This window comes from Hyla sarda, chromosome 4, assembly GCF_029499605.1.
Source record: "Hyla sarda isolate aHylSar1 chromosome 4, aHylSar1.hap1, whole genome shotgun sequence".
Taxonomy (NCBI): Eukaryota; Metazoa; Chordata; class Amphibia; order Anura; family Hylidae; genus Hyla; species Hyla sarda.
Window position 1 is genome coordinate 163,744,546 of NC_079192.1, and position 19,135 is coordinate 163,763,680.

At 43.5% G+C, this 19,135-nt stretch overlaps 1 protein-coding gene across 2 annotated transcripts in view; it reads right to left on the minus strand.

Annotated features, from left to right (window-relative positions):
- The window catches only part of SORD (sorbitol dehydrogenase), an 85,824-nt gene extending 68,710 nt beyond the window's left edge, over positions 1-17,114 (minus strand). The window contains exons 1-3 of one of the 2 annotated variants that reach the window (XM_056572565.1): positions 16,973-17,114; positions 6,803-7,019; positions 670-703 (exon numbers count right to left, since the gene is read on the minus strand). In XM_056572565.1, the coding sequence (XP_056428540.1) occupies positions 670-703; positions 6,803-6,877 (109 nt within the window). In that variant the 5' untranslated portion in view covers positions 6,878-7,019; positions 16,973-17,114. Of the gene's footprint in view, positions 1-669; positions 704-6,802; positions 7,020-16,890 lie in introns of both variants that reach the window. The other variant, XM_056572566.1, reaches the window with a different exon arrangement.
- Positions 17,115-19,135: the final 2,021 nt, after the last annotated feature.

A 19,135-nucleotide genomic window follows, 5' to 3' on the forward strand; every position in this document is an offset into this window, starting at 1 on the left:
CCAGCACGCCCAGACAGCAAACGACTGTCTGGACATGCTACGTGTCGTAGTTTTGCAATTTCTGAAGGGCCACAGTTTAGAGACCACTGCACAGTGATCCCCAAACTGTGGCCCTAGAGATCTTGCAAAACTACAAATCCCAGCATGCCCAGACAGCAAACTGGGCATCCGGGCGATTAGGTCACCAGAGACCCGATTAACCCCGAAAAAACATGATTCGCCAATCAGAATTCTCTAGCGATGTGCCGAGATGGCTGCTGATAGATAACAGCTGTCATTCCATTCCGATCACCGCCCGGCAGTGACTAGAAATGCCGAAGGCAAACAGGTTCCCCCTTTGGTCCTTAACAAGTTAAAACATATATATTATATATATATATATATATACTGTACTCTCTAATGTGGGATTTGTACAGCGACAAAGGACTAAATTAATAAGTGACAATTATGTGCAATGAGGAGAAACTTTAGTCTAAAGCAGTGTTCCCAAACACGTGACTTTCCAGCTGTTCAAAAATTTCGTCTGTCAGGGCATAATGAAAGAACACTGGTATAAAAGGTATATCATTCACATAATATGATGTGTGGGTATATCCACCATATAAATCCACTAAATAAAATAACCTTCCACTAGTATTCATATATCATTTCATAGGAAACATCACTCACCATTTGGACCAGGTTCAGGAACTGGGCGATTTTCCTAGCATCCAAAAATAAGAGAAACTAATTCAGTTAAGAAGTTATAACGATAAAGACTATATCAATATATCAGTCTATATTGTTACAGAGTACCTTATAACTTTATTTTTCTGTATACGGGCCTGTATGAGGGCTCGTTTTTTGCACCATGATCTGTATTTTTCAATAGTATCACTTCAGTGCATATACGACTTTTTGATCACTTTGCATTAAAACTTTTTTCAGGAATCTTTGAGGAATAAACCCAAAGGGGGGAGATTTATCAAAACCTGTCCAGAGGAAAAGTTGCTGAGTTGCCCATAGCAACCAATCAGATCACTTCTTTCATTTTTCAGAGGCCTTTCCAAAATGAAAGAAGCAATCTGATTGGTTGCTATGGGCAACTCAGCAACTTTTCCTATGGACAGGTTTTGATAAATCTCCCCCATAGTTTTAGGTTGTGAAATATTCGTCACAGTTTTTCTGTTTCTGTACTTTAATGTGGAAAAAAACCTATTAAAAAGACTGAATCCTGAAAAAAAAAACTATAAACACCAATGGCCAAATTCTGAGGTGGCGGATTTGTTGCAGATTATCTGTGAAGAAATCTGCAACAAAGTACAACACAGTGCTTATGTATCAGGTGTACACGTGGATTTGTCAGAGTTCTTGACACAGGTTTACCACTGTCCAATACAAATAGGATGAAATCTGTGACATGTCATTTGTAAAAAAAAAAAAAAAAAAAAAAAAAACTTTTATATAACGTTGATAAAACATTTTATGTATATTTGTAAAAAAAAAATATTTTTGGGTAAAAAAAAAAAAAAAACACTTGCCTCTGCAGCTATTGTCTGTGTTTATCTGTGCAGAGACAAAATACAGGAAGTGAAGGCTGGACAAGCAGGGCTCTGTGCACCGTGCACCGCGGTGCTCTGCGCACTTCTGAAGCATCCTTAGTGTTCTCTATTGTACTGAGCCCTACACCTGTGTGCTTAGCATGTTCAGGATTTTTTTTATGCACCTCCCCCCCCCCCCCCCCCCCTCTCGATGGAAACAAATGTTTCTATTAACAGAAGCAAGCATTGATCTTGACCATTATTTAGAATAGGATACAAAATGGCACACGCCAGTCATATTGCTAAGCCTTAGAGCAACAAATATCCGTGCGGCATATGGTCTCTTTTGTCAAAACTGCTTCCACAGCTGTGCCTTAAATGGGTATTCTCATCTTGCAAAGGTATCCAATATCTACAGCTCAGCTCTTGGCAATGTTCAGAAGCCCCATAGAGAATGGATGGACAGCTGATCAGCATCTGAACACCTCCTTTGGTTCATAGTGGATAACTTTGTGAGTTGGGATAATCCCTTAGGGCAAAAAAGTTTCTTTAAAGGGGTAGTCCAGTGGTGAAAAACTTATCCCCTATCCTAAGGATAGGGGATAAGTTTGAGATCGCAGGGGGTCCGACCGCTGGGGCCCCCTGCGATCTCTCTGTACAGGGGCCAGGCTCTCCAGCCAGATAGCGGGTGTCGACCCCCGCAGGAAGCGGCGGCCGACACGCCCCCTCAATACATCTCTATGGCAGAGCCAGAGATTGCCAAAGGCAGCGCTCCGGCTCTGCCATAGAGTTGTATTGAGGGGGCGTGTCGGCCGCTGCTTCGTGCGGAGGTCGACACGCCCCCTTCCCCCGGGCTGTCGGGGCTCCGTACAGGAGATCACAGGGGACCCCAGCGGTCGGACCCCCCCGCAATCTGCAACTTATCCCCTATCCTTAGGATAGGGAATAAGTTGTTCACCACAGGTCACCACTGGACTACTCCTTTAAAAAAACTTTTCATACGTCCTAGTGGCATGTCAAAGGTTTTGAATAGTCTGGGTCTAAACACTCAGACCCCGACCAATCGCTAGAACAAGTGGGCAGAGAAGCGTGCGGTGGGTGCTTTTTTCCCCCACTATCTATGGGAACAAGCTGGTCCCATAGACTTACATTAAATGACAGTAGCTATTCAAATGACTTTTTTCAGAAAACATCAAACATACAAAAACAAATTCAAGATGCTAAAAATTCCTTATCAAAATTACTTGCAGAATCAACATTTGAACAAAGTCAATTATTACAAATAAAGTCAATGATCACAAAGTGACTACTAATATCTAACCAGGGGGGATGAGATGTGTTAACAAACATTGGCCTAGATTTCCCAATCTGTCTGAGAACAGAAACAGTCTAGTTTTCCTAAAACATTCATATCTTCATGAGGTCTATGAAAATGAAAGCTGAGCTGTGATTAGTTAAGAGAAAATCAGACATCTTTTGTGTTCATGTAGATTGGTAAATCAGGGCATTATGATCGAATGCTTTCCTTTATAATAAGGATATATATTTTTTTTTATTGTGTATAAAATCGTGAAACTGAGAGCAGGAACACCAACACTAACCTACTGGTACTGCCTGTTAGTACAGTGGGTTAACTTATCTTCCTAGGTGTTCCTGTTCCTGACATATTGTTAAAAATGTTAAATATGTATATTAGGCTCTTGGTGCACTAGAGGCATTGCCTAGCCCCAAGGTTATTGCTTTTACTTCCCAGCTGGTCACCCATTCACGGACTCTAATGCATTTTCATACTCTGCACAAAGCTACTGTGTGGCGAGATCCTGCACGTGCACAGTCCAAACTGGACATGCTGGAGATCCCTGCACACATGCACAGTATCTCAGCACATAGCAGCTATGTTCAGAGGGAGGAGTGTATAGAAAAACATAGAAAACATAGAATGTGTCGGCAGATAAGAACCATTTGGCCCATCTAGTCTGCCCAATAATCTGAATCCTATCAATAGTCCCTGGCCCTATCTTATATGAAGGATAGCCTTATGCCTATCCCATGCATGTTTAAAGGGGTACTCGGGTGGAAAACCTTTTTCTTTTAAATCAACTGGTGCCAGAAAGTTAACCAGATTTGTAAATGACTTCCATTTAAAAAATCTTTACCCTTCAAGTACTTTTTAGCAGCTGTATGCAACATAGCCGACTTTTTTTTGTTATGCCTAGTGTCAGCCTCCTAGTGGCAGCAAAATATACCCACAGTTCCTGTGTCCCCCAATGGAGCTGAACGAGAAAGTCTTTTATTTTTGAATTTCTTTTTTGTCTTGTCCACAGTGCTCTCTGCTGACACCTCTGTCCGTGTCAGGAACTGTCCAGAGCAGCATAGGTTTGCAATGGGGATTTTCTCGTGTTCTGGACAGTTCCTGATACGGGCATCAGGTGTCAGCAGAGAGCACTGTGGACAAGACAAAAAAGTTCAAAAAGAAAATAATTTCCTCTGTAGCATACAGCTGCTAAAAAGTACTGGAAGGGTAAACTCCTTCACTGTATTTGCAGCTACCACTTCTGCAGGAAGGCTATTCCATGCATCCACTACTCTCTCAGTAAAGTAATACTTTCTGATACTTTTACAATATATATATACATATATATATATATATATATATATATATATATATATATTATACACACACACACAGGGTGGGCCATTTATATGGATACACCTTAATAAAATGGGAATGGTTGGTGAAATTAACTTTCTGTTTGTGGCACATAAGTATGTGTGAGGGGGGAAACTTTTCAAGATGAGTGGTGACCATGGCGGCCATTTTGAAGTCGGCCATTTTAATTCAACTTTTGTTTCTTTTATAGGAAGAGGGTCATGTGACACCTCAAACTTATTGGGAATTTCACAAGAAAAACAATGATGTGCTTGGTTTTAACTAGTGATCGACCGATATAGTTTTTTTTTTAGGGCCGATACCGATAATCTGTGGAGGTTAGGGCCAATAGCCAATAACTTATACCGATATACCGATATTCCGGTATAAGTTATCGGCTATTTATCCCCCAGTGTAGATCACTGATTTAAAGCGGGTGCTTTAAATCAATGAACTGCAGCGGCTTTTGCGGTGCCATAGACTGCCGCTGCCACCCGCTTCTCTCCCCCTGCCTGTCCGGGGGTGCTCCTGAGTCCTATCACCGCCACCGCGACCGGGCCCCCCCCAACCACCACCGCTCCGCGCCTCCTACCACCCCACCGCACCCCCATTGCCTCCCCCATCCCCGGTTTTATAATTACCTGTTCCCGGGGCCCGGGGTCCACTCTACATCTGCCTCCTGAGCAGTCATTGCTCACAGCGTAACGCAGGACGCAGCAGGAGCAAGAAGTAGCGTGGACCCCGGGAACAGGTAATTATAAAACCGGGGATGGGGGAGGCAATGGGGCCGGGGCGGTGCGGCGGGTCGTGGGAGGCCCGGTCGCGGTGCGGGGCATTATCAGATTATCGGCAAGGTAATTGCCGATACGATAATGCCCAAAATCGTGATTATCGGCCGATAATATCGGCCAAACCGATAATCGGTCGATCCCTAGTTTCAACGTAACTTTATTCTTTCATGAGTTATTTACAAGTTTCTGACCACTTATAAAATGTGTTCAATGTGCTGCCCATTGCTTTGGATTGTCAATGCAACCCTCTTCTCCCACTCTTCACACACTGATAGCAACACCACAGGAGAAATGCTAGCACAGGCTTCCAGTATCTGTAGTTTCAGATGCTGCAGAATGGGCAAAACCAAAATTGGAACAGGACCCTCAGTTTACACAGAAGATTTTGTTCAGTGAAGAGGCAAACTTTTATGTGAATGGTGAAGGTAACAAACAAAACCACCGCAATTGGTCTGACACTAACCCACATTGGATAGATCCCTCCAAGACTGTTGGAACACAAAAATTGATGACATGGTGTGGTATATGGGGTACAAAGATAGTGGGGCCATTCTTCATCCATGGAAACCTCAAGGCCACTGGATATGTGAAATTGCTACATGATTATGTGTTTCCCTCTTCATGCACTGAAGCTGGCACGTTCCCTGAGTTTTTCCAGCAAGATGCAGTAGGTTAGTGTGGTGCACCACCACATTATGGGTGTCAGGTCCAAGCATTCCTAGATGAACAGTTTCCTGGAAAGTGGATTGGTCGTCGTGGGCCAGGTGAATGGCCCCCAAGGTCTCCCGATCTGCCCCCCTTAGACTTTTATCTTTGGGGTCATCTGAAGGCAATTGTCTATGCTGTGAAGATACGAGATGTGCAGCACCTGAAACTACGGAAGCCTGTGCTAGCATTTCTCCTGTGGTGTTGCTATCAGTGTGTGAAGAGTGGGAGAAGAGGGTTGCATTGACAATCCAAAGCAATGGGCAGCACATTGAACACATTTTATAAGTGGTCAGAAACTTGTAAATAACTCATGAAAGAAAAAAGTTATGTTAAAACCAAGCACATCATTGTTTTTCTTGTGAAATTCCCAATAAGCTTGATGTGTCACATGACCCTCTTCCTATTGAAAAAACAAAAGTTGAATTCAAAATGGCCAACTTCAAAATGGCCGCCATGGTCCCCACCCATCTTGAAAAGTTTCCCCCCCTCACATATACTAATGTGCCACAAACAGGAAGTTAATATCACCAACCATTCTTATTTTATTAAGGTGTATCCATATAAATGGCCCACCCTGTACTTATATGTTCATTATGAGGCGCGAATTAGGGACTGGTCAGGAAGTAAAACCAGTGCACCTCAAGGCTAAGAAATGCCCCCAGTGCGCCAAGAGCCTCATTTACCAATATATCGGGAACTGCAGCACCTACAAAAATAAGGAAAAAAAGACTATGAACAGAAATTAACAGCAAGTTAGTGGGTGACGCTGCTTTCATTTTCCCTTTAAGTTGGGGAACTGCTTTGAAAACTCAAAGCAGGAAATAGTTACAAGATGATCGTCTCAAGGGGACAAGGACTTTGGACACGTATCCTGGTTCACACCTTTTAATGGATTCTATGCAGATGGCTGAATAGTATTAGTCATTTACTTTCCTGTACTCGCAGGATAAAGGGAAATTCTTGAAGGTAGATCCTCTGTGCGTGACAAACATACAAAAAGTACAAGAAGTACTAATGCACAATAATACGTATGCAAATACTGACGAAGGAAATAAATCACATAGTTAAATGAATACAGTATGAGGAACAACTAATATCTCTTGCACAAGTTCCATAAGTGGTTAACAGCTTACCAAGCGAAGATCTCCAACTTTATGGACAACAACAGACAGGTTATTCACAGCCTGACCCAGCTCTGTGGCTGCCATAGTTCTCTCCAGATGGTCTCGCAGTAAATGAGCCCTCACTTGATCTGTTGCACTTGTTTTTTGCTCCACATCAAAGAGTCGGGTTAAAGTTTGATCTGAGCCTCCCGTTTGTCAGATTTGGCTTCAGCTTTTGACCCTGGCTCTGAAAAAGAGAAGATCATTATTTTCTGCTTAGTAGGAAAATAAATAAATATTGTTTAGAAAAGCAGTGTATTAATATTTAGAGATAATCTGTTCTATTTTGCCAAAAATACTGATAAACATTTCATCAAAGTGTAAAACACGGTCCTCGTTAGAAGTCCTTCTTTACTTCAGATAATATCTCAGTTCATAACTTCAAAGAAAAACCTAACCTGTGAATTTAGATAATGTGCTTTCATGTTATCAGCTCCTGTCTATTACTGTAATCCTCTGTGCAATATCATTTATTAGTACATTATAAACATAAGGTTGTAACTTCCAGTAGTATAATGCTCGGCTTGCACCCTGCTAGCCCCTACAGCAGTGTTTCCCAACCAGGGCGCCTCCAGCTGTTGCAAAACTACAACTCCCAGCTTGCCCGGACAGCCGGAGGCTGTCCGGGCATGCTGGGAGTTGTAGTTTTGCAACAGCTGGAGGCGCCCTGGTTGGGAAACACTACCCTACAGGGTGATACACACATCTTTTTGTGGTAAAATAATGGGTGCATGAAAAAGTACAACTTGTCCTGCAAAACATAAGCCCTCATACAACTAAGGGTGCGTTCACACGGAGTAAATAAAGAGTAATTCACGGTGAAAAATTTATGGGCGGAAAAAATAATTTTATTTCCGTGCGAAAATCGCGGAAAATTTGCGCCCAATTTGCACAGAATTGCGCGTGGAAATGGGGGAGAAAGAAGTGAAGGGTTTTTCAGCCATTTCCGTGCAAATTGCAGGCGAAAACGAAGTCGGGCAGAATTTTTTTTTACCATGTTCTTTCTTCAAGTGGAACGGAATTCAGCGTCGGAATTCTGCTAGCAGAATTTCCGCAGTGTGAACAGGACAGCAGAAATAACATTAAAGTCAATGGGCAGAGGAGATGTGCATTCATTTGGAGAGGAAAATTCAAGAGGAATTACTCGAGTAAATTCCTCTTGAATTACTCCGTGTGATCGCACCCTCAGGCTGCATTCACATCTCGTTTTTGCAATACGGTTCCCGTATCCGGTTTCAGAGTAAAAACCGCATGGAACCATATTGCAAACCGTATGTATAGACATGTCATTGAAAACCATGCGCCAAAAGTAGCATCCGGTCATTTACAGTTTTATCCGTTTTTTTTCCCGTACACAAAACCGTAGTCTACTACGGTTTTATCTATGGAGGGAGAAAAAAAAAGACAGGAGAGAGGACAGCGCCTCGTGTGTTATCCTAGACACCATGGTCCCAGCCGAGACTGGAGCAGCGAGGGCTCTTTAAATTTGTCATAAAACAGGCATGTCATCCTTTTAAGGTACCAGATGTGGAAAAGGAGAGAACTGCAAAGCCCAAGGTCCAATAGGAAAGTATAGGATCTTCTCCCATGCAAGTAAAGGAGTAGGAAAAACGGAACCTTTGTGTAGGCGCTGATCGCAGAATCCAGACCATTCAAGCACCAATCTGTCAGAGAAAATTGCCAGGAGACACTATATTTATTAACAAACTTCCAATGACGCGTTTTGGAGGGTATATCCTCTTTCCTCAGATTGGCATCCTCAGGTTCCGTTTTTTTTCTAATCCTTTCTTTACTACAGTTTTATGTCCAGGTGAAAAACCGGATACAACCCATATACGTTTTTTTTAAATGGTGGTCAATAGGAACCGTACAGAATAGTATGTGCGTACGGCGGTTCCAGACGGTTCGCACAATACGGTTTTGCAGTTTGCGCAGTGCACACCGAAAGTTCTTCACACAAATAGAACAAGAGCAGCTTTATTTAAATTAAGGACAAACATAAAACCGTATCCGTTTTTTTTCCTTTCAAAAAACGTATTAAACCATATGCAACCGGACATCAGTTTTCAAACTGTATATGGTTTAAAACAGTACAGAGGTATATACGGTTGTACACAGTTGTATACGGTTCGGTCCGGTTTTGAGACACACTTTTTTTTTTTTACAAAAAAAACTGATACAGGAACCGTATTGCAAAAACGAGATGTGAATGCAGCCATAGAAAGCAAAGAGTTAAAAACAAAAACCCCATTGCCTAAAGTCAGGCAGGGAGTGGTTAACCATATAGAATAGTGCAGTCATAAGCATTAATCTATACACAGGCATCCTGCAGACACATAAATCAGAGGCAGACGTCAGCCGTATTTCCACACATATACCTTTGGCATATGCTGCAATGTAAACACAATGGGAAGATTTATCAAAACCTGTCTAGATGAAAAGTTGCTGAGTTGACAAATAGCAAGCGGATGGATACTCGGAAGTGTGAATGGGAGTGCAAAATTCCATAGAAGTCTATGGGCTTTAATTTGAGGTGGAAATCCGCAAGCGGAAATTCTGCTGTGTGAATAGGCCCTTACGCTTTAAAGGGATACTCTGCTGGAAAACATTTTTTTTTTTTTTTTTTTTTTTTTTAAATCAACTGGTGCCAGAAAGTTAAACAGATTTGTAAATTACTTCTATTAAAAAATCTTAATCCTTCCAGTACTTATCAGCTGCTGTATTCTCCGCAGGAAGGTCTTTTCTTTTTGAAATTCCTTTCTGCCTGACCACAGTGCTCTCTGCTGAAACCTCTGTCCATTTTAGGAACTGTCCAGAATAGGAGCAAATCCCCATAGCAAACCTGTCCGGATCTGGACAGTTCCTGACATGGAAGAGAGCAGTGTGGTCAGACAGAAAGATTCTAAAAGAACTTCCTCTGTAGTATACAGCAACTGATAAGTACTGGAAGGATTAAGATTTTTTAACCTCTTAAGGACTCAGGGCGTACCTGTACGCCCTGAGCCCGGTCTCGGTGTTTAAAACAGCGTCACGCCGTGACCTCGCATCACACCGGGTTGGTCTCAGCTGCTAGTCATAGCCAGGAACCTGGGCTAATAGCGCGCAACACGAATTGTTGTGCCGCGTGCTATTAACCCTTCAGACGCGGCGATCAAAGTTGACCGCCGTGTCTGAAAGTGAAAGTAAACGCTTCCCTGCAGCTCAGTCGGGCTGATCGGGACATCGCAATAAAATCGCAATGTCCCGATCAGCTAGGACGCGAGCGGAGACCCCCTTACCTTACTCCGTCAAGTCCGATCTGCATTTGATTGCTCCAAGCCTGAGCTTCAGGCTTGAGCAATCGAGCCCCTATCTCGCTGATCCATGCAAAGCTATGGCTTTGCAGGGATCAGGGTAAAAGATCAGTGTGTGCAGTGTTATAGGTCCCTATGGGAGCTTTAACACTGCAAAAATCATTTAACCCTTCCCTAATAAAAGTTTGAATCACCCCCCTTTTCCCATAAAAAAAAAAAAAACTGGGTAAATAAAAATTTAAATAAACATATGTGGTATATCTGAACTATAAAAATATATCGTTAATTAAACCGCACGGTCAATGGCGTACGCGCAAAAAAAATCCAAAGTCTAACATAGCGTATTTTTGGTCACTTTTTATATCATAAAAAAATGAATAAAAAGCGATCAAAAGGTCAGATCAATACAAAAATGGTACCAATAAAAACTTCAGATCACAGCGCAAAAAATGAGTCCTCATACCGCCCTGTACGCGGAAAAATAAAAAAGTTATAGGGGTCAGAAAATGACAATTTTAAACGTAGAAATTTTCCTGCATATAGTTATGATTTTTTTCAGAAGTATGACAAAATCAAACCTATATAAGTAGGGTATCATTTTAACCGTATGGACCTAGAGAATTAAAATAAGGTGTAATGTTTACCAAACAATGCACTGCGTAGAAACGGAAGCCCCCAAAAGTTACAAAATGAAATTTTTTCTTCAATTTTGTCGCACAATGAATTTTTTTTCCATTTGGCCGTGGATTTTTGGGAGAAATGACTAATGTCACTGCAAAGTAGAATTGGTGGCGCAAACAATAAGCCACATATGGAATTTTATGTGCAAAATTGAAAGAGTTATGATTTTTAGAAGGTGATGAGGAAAAAATGAAAATGCAAAAACGGAAAAATGCCGAGTTCTTAAGGGGTTAATAGAAGTAATTTACAAATCTGGCACCAGTTGATTTAAAAGAAAAATGTTTTCCAGCAGAGTACCCCTTTAAAAGATAAGGTTTTCCAGCAGAGTACCCCTTTAAATACTGCTGTGAGAGCAAATCTGCACAGTACTCTATCCCATTGAACACAGCCTTAGATCAGAGCCCATAACAGACCACAAAACAGAGAAAATTACAAACCACAGACCCCCCAAACAAGGTACAGACCCCACATCCCAAAATATATTAACGTCCCCAAATAACTACAGCGTATAAGTAGTGGTGAAGAGTGGTGCTGTGCAGTGTCTATACTTACAGAATAAGAGCAGATACTGAGAGCTTCACCCAGCATACATCACAAGATAATTGGTACTTTGCATTGTTTATATACAGAGAAGTTGTACTGTGCAGTATCCATAAATACAGAATAAGAACAGATACACCCTCAGGGTGCGTTCACACGCTATTACTAGCAGTGGGTCACCCGCGGCGAGTTACGCTACCATTGATTTAAATGGGTCCACAAACAGTTTGCAATAGTGTCAGATTTGCGGACTGTCCGCTGACCCATTTAAATCCGTGGTAGGTTTCCCGCAGCAGGAAACTCGCTACTAGCTACTAGAGTGTGAACGCACCCTAAGGGTAGTTCACATGGGCGGATTACCTGCAGAATTTCCGCAGTGTATTTGTTGCAGAAAATCCACCATGGATTTTGCTTCCATTGAGTTTAAAGGGGTACTCCGGTGCTTACACATCTTATCCCCTATCCAAAGGATAGGGGATAAGATGCCTGATCGCGGGAGTCCTGCCGCTGGGGACCCCTGGGATCATGCACGCTGCACCCCTTTTGTAATCAGTCCCTGGAGCGTGTTCGCTCCGGGACTGATTACCGGCGACTACAGGGCCGGCGGCGTGTGACGTCACGCTCCCCCCCCCCGTGTGATGTCACGCTCCGCCCCTCAATGCAAGCCTAGGGGCGTGATAGCTGTTTGCAGCATACGTTTGCTATGGGGATTTTCTTCTACTCTGGACAGTTCTGAAAATGAACAGAGATGTCAGCAGAGAGCACTGTGCTTGTGATGTCAGCAGAGAGCTCTGTGTTCCAAAAAGAAAAGAATTTCCTCTGTAGTATTCAGCAGTTAATAAGTACTGGAAGGATTTAGATTTTTTCATAGAAGTAATTCACATATCTGTTTAACTTTCTGGCACCAGTTGATTTAAAAAAAAAAAAAAAAAAAGTTTTCCACCGGAGTACCCCTTTAATGGGTCAGCAGAAAGTTCCGCAATGGAGGCAGATTTACAGATTTCCCTTCGGATCCATTGAAGTCAATGGTTGCAAAATACGCTGTGGATTTTCCACAGCAAATATGCTGCGTAAATTCCGCAGGTGATCCGCCAGTGCCAACGTACCCTATGGTCAGTTCACATGTGCGTATTTTCTGCTGCAGATCTGCAGCAGATGTGCTGTAGCAGATTTTTCTGCCCATTAACTTTAATGGGTATAAAATCTGCAGCAGAAAATATGCACATGTGAACTGACTCCTAGGGTACGTTCACACGGGCGACATTTGCTGTGTATTTTCTGCAGCTGATCTGTTGCTCTTTATTTTCTGCTGCCTGTTTTATCATTGACTTAGCAGCAAAAAAATAAGCAGCAGAAAAAAAAAAAAAAAAAAAAAAAAAGCAGTAGAAAATAAGCATCTGAAAATCCGCACCAGAATCCGCCCATGTGAACGTACCCTTAGGGTTCGTTAACACTACTTAATACCTTGTGGAATTCTGACAAGTAAACTTTAACATCAGTGTGAATGGGTCTTCCGTGAGACTCGTTCACACTGAGCAATTGCAGTGGCGGACAATTCCGCCTCTGAAATTGTTCCGCACAAAAGAGGAACACATTCAATTTTTGCGCAGAAGACCGCCAGCTCTCCATAGCCCTCAATGGCGACGGCGCCCAGAATGATTCCGAGATTCAACTTCAATTGCCCAGTGTGAACGCACCCTTAGGGTCACACGTGCCATATTTTGCTGCTGTGTAATTTCCTACCAATTGAAGTCAATGGGTAAGAAAATATGCAGCAAAATATGGCACGTGTGATCCTACCCTTAAAGGATATATCCAGTGGTGAAAAACGTATCCCCTATCCTAAGGAACCCCCAGCGATCTCCTGTACGGGGCCCCGACGGCCCGCAGGAAGGGGGTGTGTTGACCACCGCACGAAGCGGCGGTGGACACGCCCCCTCAATACAACTCTATGGCAGAGCCGGAGCGCTGCCTTCGGCAATCTCCGGCTCTGCCATAGAGTTGTATTGAGGGGGCATGTCGGCCGCCACTTCGTGCGGTGGTCGACACCTACTATCTGGCCATCGAGCTGGGGCCCAAGCGGTCGGACCCCCTGCAATCTGAAACTTATCCCCTATCCTTAGGATAGGGGATACATTTTTCACCTCTGGACTACCCCTTTAATGGGTTAGAGTGCATTGGCTGTGTTAGCCTAACCTTACTGTGCAGTGTCTATATACAGGCCAATAGAAGTGGTATTGTGCAGTATCTGTAAATAGAACAATAGATGTAGTACTGTCCAGTGTGTATACCTAGAAAGAAAAATAGAACTTTGCAGTGTCTATACAGAGAAATATCTGAAGTACTGTGCAGTTACAATAAAGGCAAACAAAAGTGATACTGTGCAGTGTCTACATACAGTTTAGAAGTAATGATGTGCATTGTTTATATACAGTGACCCCTCGACATACGATCATTTCAACATACGATGGCCTCTCAGAGGCCATCACATGTTGAAGGCAGCATCAACATACGATGCTTTTTTATGTCGGGGCCATCGCATAAACGGCTATCCGGCAGCGCAGACTTCTTCAGCTGCCACTGGATAGCTGTTTATGGTGTGCCGTGAGCTCCGGTGACGATCACTTACTTGTCCTCGGGGCTCCGGCGCGTCCTCTTTGGGATCCTCTGCATCATCGGCGCTCTCCATCGTCGTCATCGCGTCACTGCGCACGTCGTCCCGTCATCCAATAGGAGCGGCGTGCATAGCGACGTGATGGCGTCGACGGAGAGCGCAGTTGCCAGGGAAGCAGAGGCCTTACAGGAGCGTCGGCGACACCTCGGGGACGCGGCGACAGCGATGGACGGCAACATCCCGGGCAGCGGTGACGAGCGGTGATGGTCCGGAGCGGAGGGGACAGGTGAGTACAAATTCCTATGCCAGTGGTCTTCAACCTGCGGACCTCCAGATGTTGCGAAACTACAACTCCCAGCATGCCCGGACAGCCGTTGGCTGTCCGGGCATGCTGGGTGTTGTAGTTTTGCAACATCTGGAGGTCCGCAGGTTGAAGACCACTGTCCTATACTTTACATTGCACGGATCCCTCAACATACGATGGTTTCAACAAACGATGGTCCGTTTGGAACGGATTACCATTGTATGTTGAGGGACCACTGTACAGAGCAAGAGAAGTTGTACTGTGCAGTGTCCATAAATATATAACAAGATTGCACCAAAAATACAGAAGAGAAGAAGTGGTACTGTGCATGGTTTATATACTATACAGGCTGAGATGTGGAATTCCGCGCAAAGAATGAACAGTCCTTCTTTGCATGAATTAATTTCAGCAGCGAAATTGTCAGCACTGAAATTCTGCATTGTGAACGGGTCCGCTGAAGACGCATTTACACCAATGTTAGGGGTTCACACCGCAGAACCCTAACTACAATTCCTCAGTGTGAACGTGCCCTAACTTTTCAGTGTCTAGTAGTAATAGAATTGTGCAGTGTCTATGCCGAGAAATAAAAGTAGTACTGTGCAATTACAATAAAGGGAAAGAGAAGTGGTACTGTGCAGTGTTTTGTCAGGGAAATACAAAATGTGGATCCCATATGGAATAAAAAGTGACCAAAAAGTCTCATAAATCCCAGATAGAAGCAACAAAATCTACAGCACCCTGTTCAATAAATGGGCCCTACCACATCTCCGTAGACAGAATAATAAAGTTATAGGGGTCAAAATACAGTGATAACATTTTTTTTTATTTTATTTAATACAAAGTGCCATTTTTGTAAGTAGTAAAACATAAAACAAGGATATAAGCTCAGTATCACTGTAACCATACTGACTCACATATCAGAGATAACAGTTTTACAGTACATTTTATGGTAAAAAGATGGGCGCTAATACAAAGTACAACTTCTCCTGCAAAACATAAGTCCCCATACAACTCTTAGACTAGGTTCACACTGTGGAATATCTGGGCAGAATTTCTGCCGGAGATCGAGCCGGCGGCCCCATCCCCATAGATGGCAATGCATTTCTGAGCAGATCTCCCAAAAGATCCACCCAGAAATGTATTGCAATCTGTGGGGGGCAGCAATGCAGTCTGCTCGGTCCTAGCGCCGCTAGAAATTCTGCAGTGTAAACCTAGCCTTATGCTGCATTCACATCTCGTTTTTGCAATACGCTTCCCGTATCAGGTTAATTGTAAAACAAACGTAAGTCTCAAAACTGGACCGAACCGTATACAACCGTATATACCTCTGTGCGGTTTTAAACCGTATACGGTTTGAAAACGGATGTCCGGTTGCATACTGTTTAATACATTTAAAAAAATATATAAACGGATACAGTTTTATGTTTGTCCTTAATTAAATAAAGTTCTATTTTTGGGAAGAACTTTCGGCATGCACGGCGCATGTGCAAACTGCAAAACCGTATTGTGCAAACCGGCTGGAACCGTACATACATACGGTTCAGTACGGTTCCCATAGACCACCATTAAAAAAAATGTATATGGGTTGTATCCGGTTTTTCACCCGGACATAAAACCGTCGTAGAATACGGTATTGTGTATGGGGAAAAAAACGGCTAAAACCGTAAGTGATGCAAAACGTACACAACCGGATGCTACGTTTGGCGTACGGTTTTCATTGACATGTCTATACATACGTTTTGCAATACGGTTCCATACGGTCTTTACACTGAAACCGGATACAGGAACCGAATTACAAAAACGAGATGTGAATGCAGCCTTAGGCGGTCGACCACGTTTTTGCCTGCAGTCGGGAAACCGCATACGGCTGAAAACGAAGCCGACCGGAGGCTGCGGTTCACTCCGGTCGGCTCATAGACATGCATTAAATACGCTTCCCGAATACGGCTGAGTGCGGGTGCCGCGATTAAGCCCCGCCCCCTCCTCCCAGCCGTATACGGGAACCGTATTCAACAAAACGTGGTGTGAACCCAGCCTTAGAAGAAGAGTTAAAAAAAAATTAAAAAAATTCAAACATTGCCTAAAATCAGTGGAATAAGACAGAAAGAGGTTAACCATATAGAGCAGTGGTCTTCAACCTGTGGACCTCCAGATGTTGCAAAACTACAACTCCCAGCATGCACGGACAGCCGTTGGCTGTCCGTGCATGCTGGGAGTTGTAGTTTTGCAACATCTGGAGGTCTGCAAGTTGAAGACCGCTGGTATAGAGCCTAGTGCATTATTCCATACACAGGCATCCTGCAGACACATACATCAGCTGTATTTCCACACATACATCTCTTACATATACTCCACTGTAAACACAATGTGAACACAGCCCAAGAGAAATCCTAAGTCCTATGCTCTGTAGTGTCAGAGAACTAATAGAAAATAGGAACAAGAACCAGAGAAATGGTGGCATTACTGCAGCTCTACAGCTGCTGCAAAACTACAACTCCCATGCCAGGACATGCTGGGAGTCGTAGTTCCACATCAAGTGGCAAGCTGCAGGATTGGGGACACTGCTGTACAGGCTGGAGCCACTGTGCATTGTAATGGGCAGCATAGTGACAGGCCAGCTCTTCACCTGAGGAGATCATTGTGACGCCTTCAGTATACAGGAGCACAGCAGCCAATGGCGCCTCCTCCACACACCTAGCACTACACACCTCAGGACTCAGGCTGCGGCTCCTTCACTTCCTTCTACCCTCGCCTGGCCGGATTCCCACTGGGTGTTTGTTTGTTTTTTCTCCTCCCCTTCAACAAAACTTTACTGAGCAGCTTTGTATGAAGCAGACACATCAGCCCTATGTGCACGTAACCACAGAGGCATGAGGAAATAGGCTTGTGGGGGATGAGTCAGGAAGGTGTGATGACGGAGAGGGAAGCTCCTGTGTGGAGAGCTGGCATCTCTCAGGGTCAAGGTGGAAAGCTTTTACCATTTACAGAGCACATGCCACATGTAGTAGATATGAGCAGCTTTATAGACCCCACAGCAGAACCCCGTAGACTAAATCTGGGTTCACACGACGTTTTTGCAAAACAGTTCCCATATACGATTTCAATTTGAGAACCGTATTGAAAACTGTATGCCAAAAGATGTGTCCGTTTTGCCTCCTGTACGGTTTTCTCAGTTTTTTCCCGTACCCAAAACCGTAGCCTACCACGGTTTTTAGTCCGGGTGAAAAACCGTATTGAAATGTATACATTGGGAGTCAATGGAAACCGTACATATGGTTCCATGCGGGTTTCACCATACAGTTTTTGACTTCGCATAGTTTTTTCTTGGAATTTCAGTCAAACAAGTGGAACTTTATTCTTAATGGAATGAAAAGTCAAAAACGAATACCTTTTTTTCTTAAAGAACAACCGGACATAATATTTCCAGCCGTATGCGGTTTTAAACTTTGTACACGTTTTTTATCAAAAACCTTATACGGGAACTGTATTGCAAAGATGTGGGGTGAACCCAGCCTAATAAAGACTCCCTAAACTAATGCAGACCACCAAAACTAACACAGACCCCCAGAGCAGACCTCATAAACTTATAGACCCCCAGAGCAGACCTCATAAACTAATATGGACCACAGAGCAGACCTCATAAAATAATGCAGACCAACAGAGCCCAGAACAGACCCTCCAAACCAATACAGACCCCAAAACAGACTCCTAAACTAATACAGACCCCAGAGCAGACCTCATAAACTAATACAGACCCCACAGTAGACCTCATAAACTAATGCAGACCCCAGAGCAGACCTCATAAACTAATACAGACCCCAGAACAGACCACCTAAACTAATACAGACCCCAGAACAGACCCTCTAAACTAATACAGACCCCAGAACAGACCCCTAAACTAATACAGACCCCCAGAACAGACCTCATAAACTAATACAGACCACAGAGCAGACCTCATAAACTAATGCAGACCCCCAGAGCAGACCTCATAAACTAATACAGACCCCCCAGAGCAGACCTCATAAACTAATACAGACTCCAGAACAGACCCCCTAAACCAATGCAGACCCAAGAACAGACCTCATAAACTAATTCAGACCCCAGAGCAGACCATATAAACTAATACAAACTCCAGAGCAGACCTCATAAACTAATACAGACCCCAGAGCAGACCTCATAAACTAATGCAGACCTCATTAACTAATACAGACCCCAGAGCAGACCTCATAAACTAATACATACTCCCAGAGCAGACCTCATAAACTAATACAGACCCCAGAGCAGACCTTATAAACTAATATAGACCCCCAGAGCAGACCTCATAACTAATACAGACCCCCAGAGCAGACCTTGTAAACTAATATAGACCCCAGAACAGACCCCCTAAACCAATACAGACCCAAGAACAGATCTCATAAACTAATACAGACCCCAAAGCAGACCTCATAAACTAATACAGACCCCCAGAGCAGACCTCATAACTAATACAGACCCCAAGAGCAGAGCCCCTAAACCAATACAGACCCAAGAACAGACCACCTAAACCAATACAGACCCCCCAGAGCAGACCTCATAAACTAATGCATACTCCCAGAGCAGACCTGATAAACTAATACAGACCCCAGAGTAAACCCCCTTAACTAATAAAGACCCCCCAGAGCAGACCTCATAAACTAATACAGACCCCAGAGCAGACCTCATAAACTAATACAGACCCCAGAACAGACCTCATAAACTAATACAGACCCCAGAGCAGGCCTCATAAACTAATACAGACTCCAAAGCAGACCTCATAAACTAATACAGACCCCCAGAGCAGACCTCGTAAACTAATACACACTCCCAGAGCAATCCACCTAAACTAATACAGA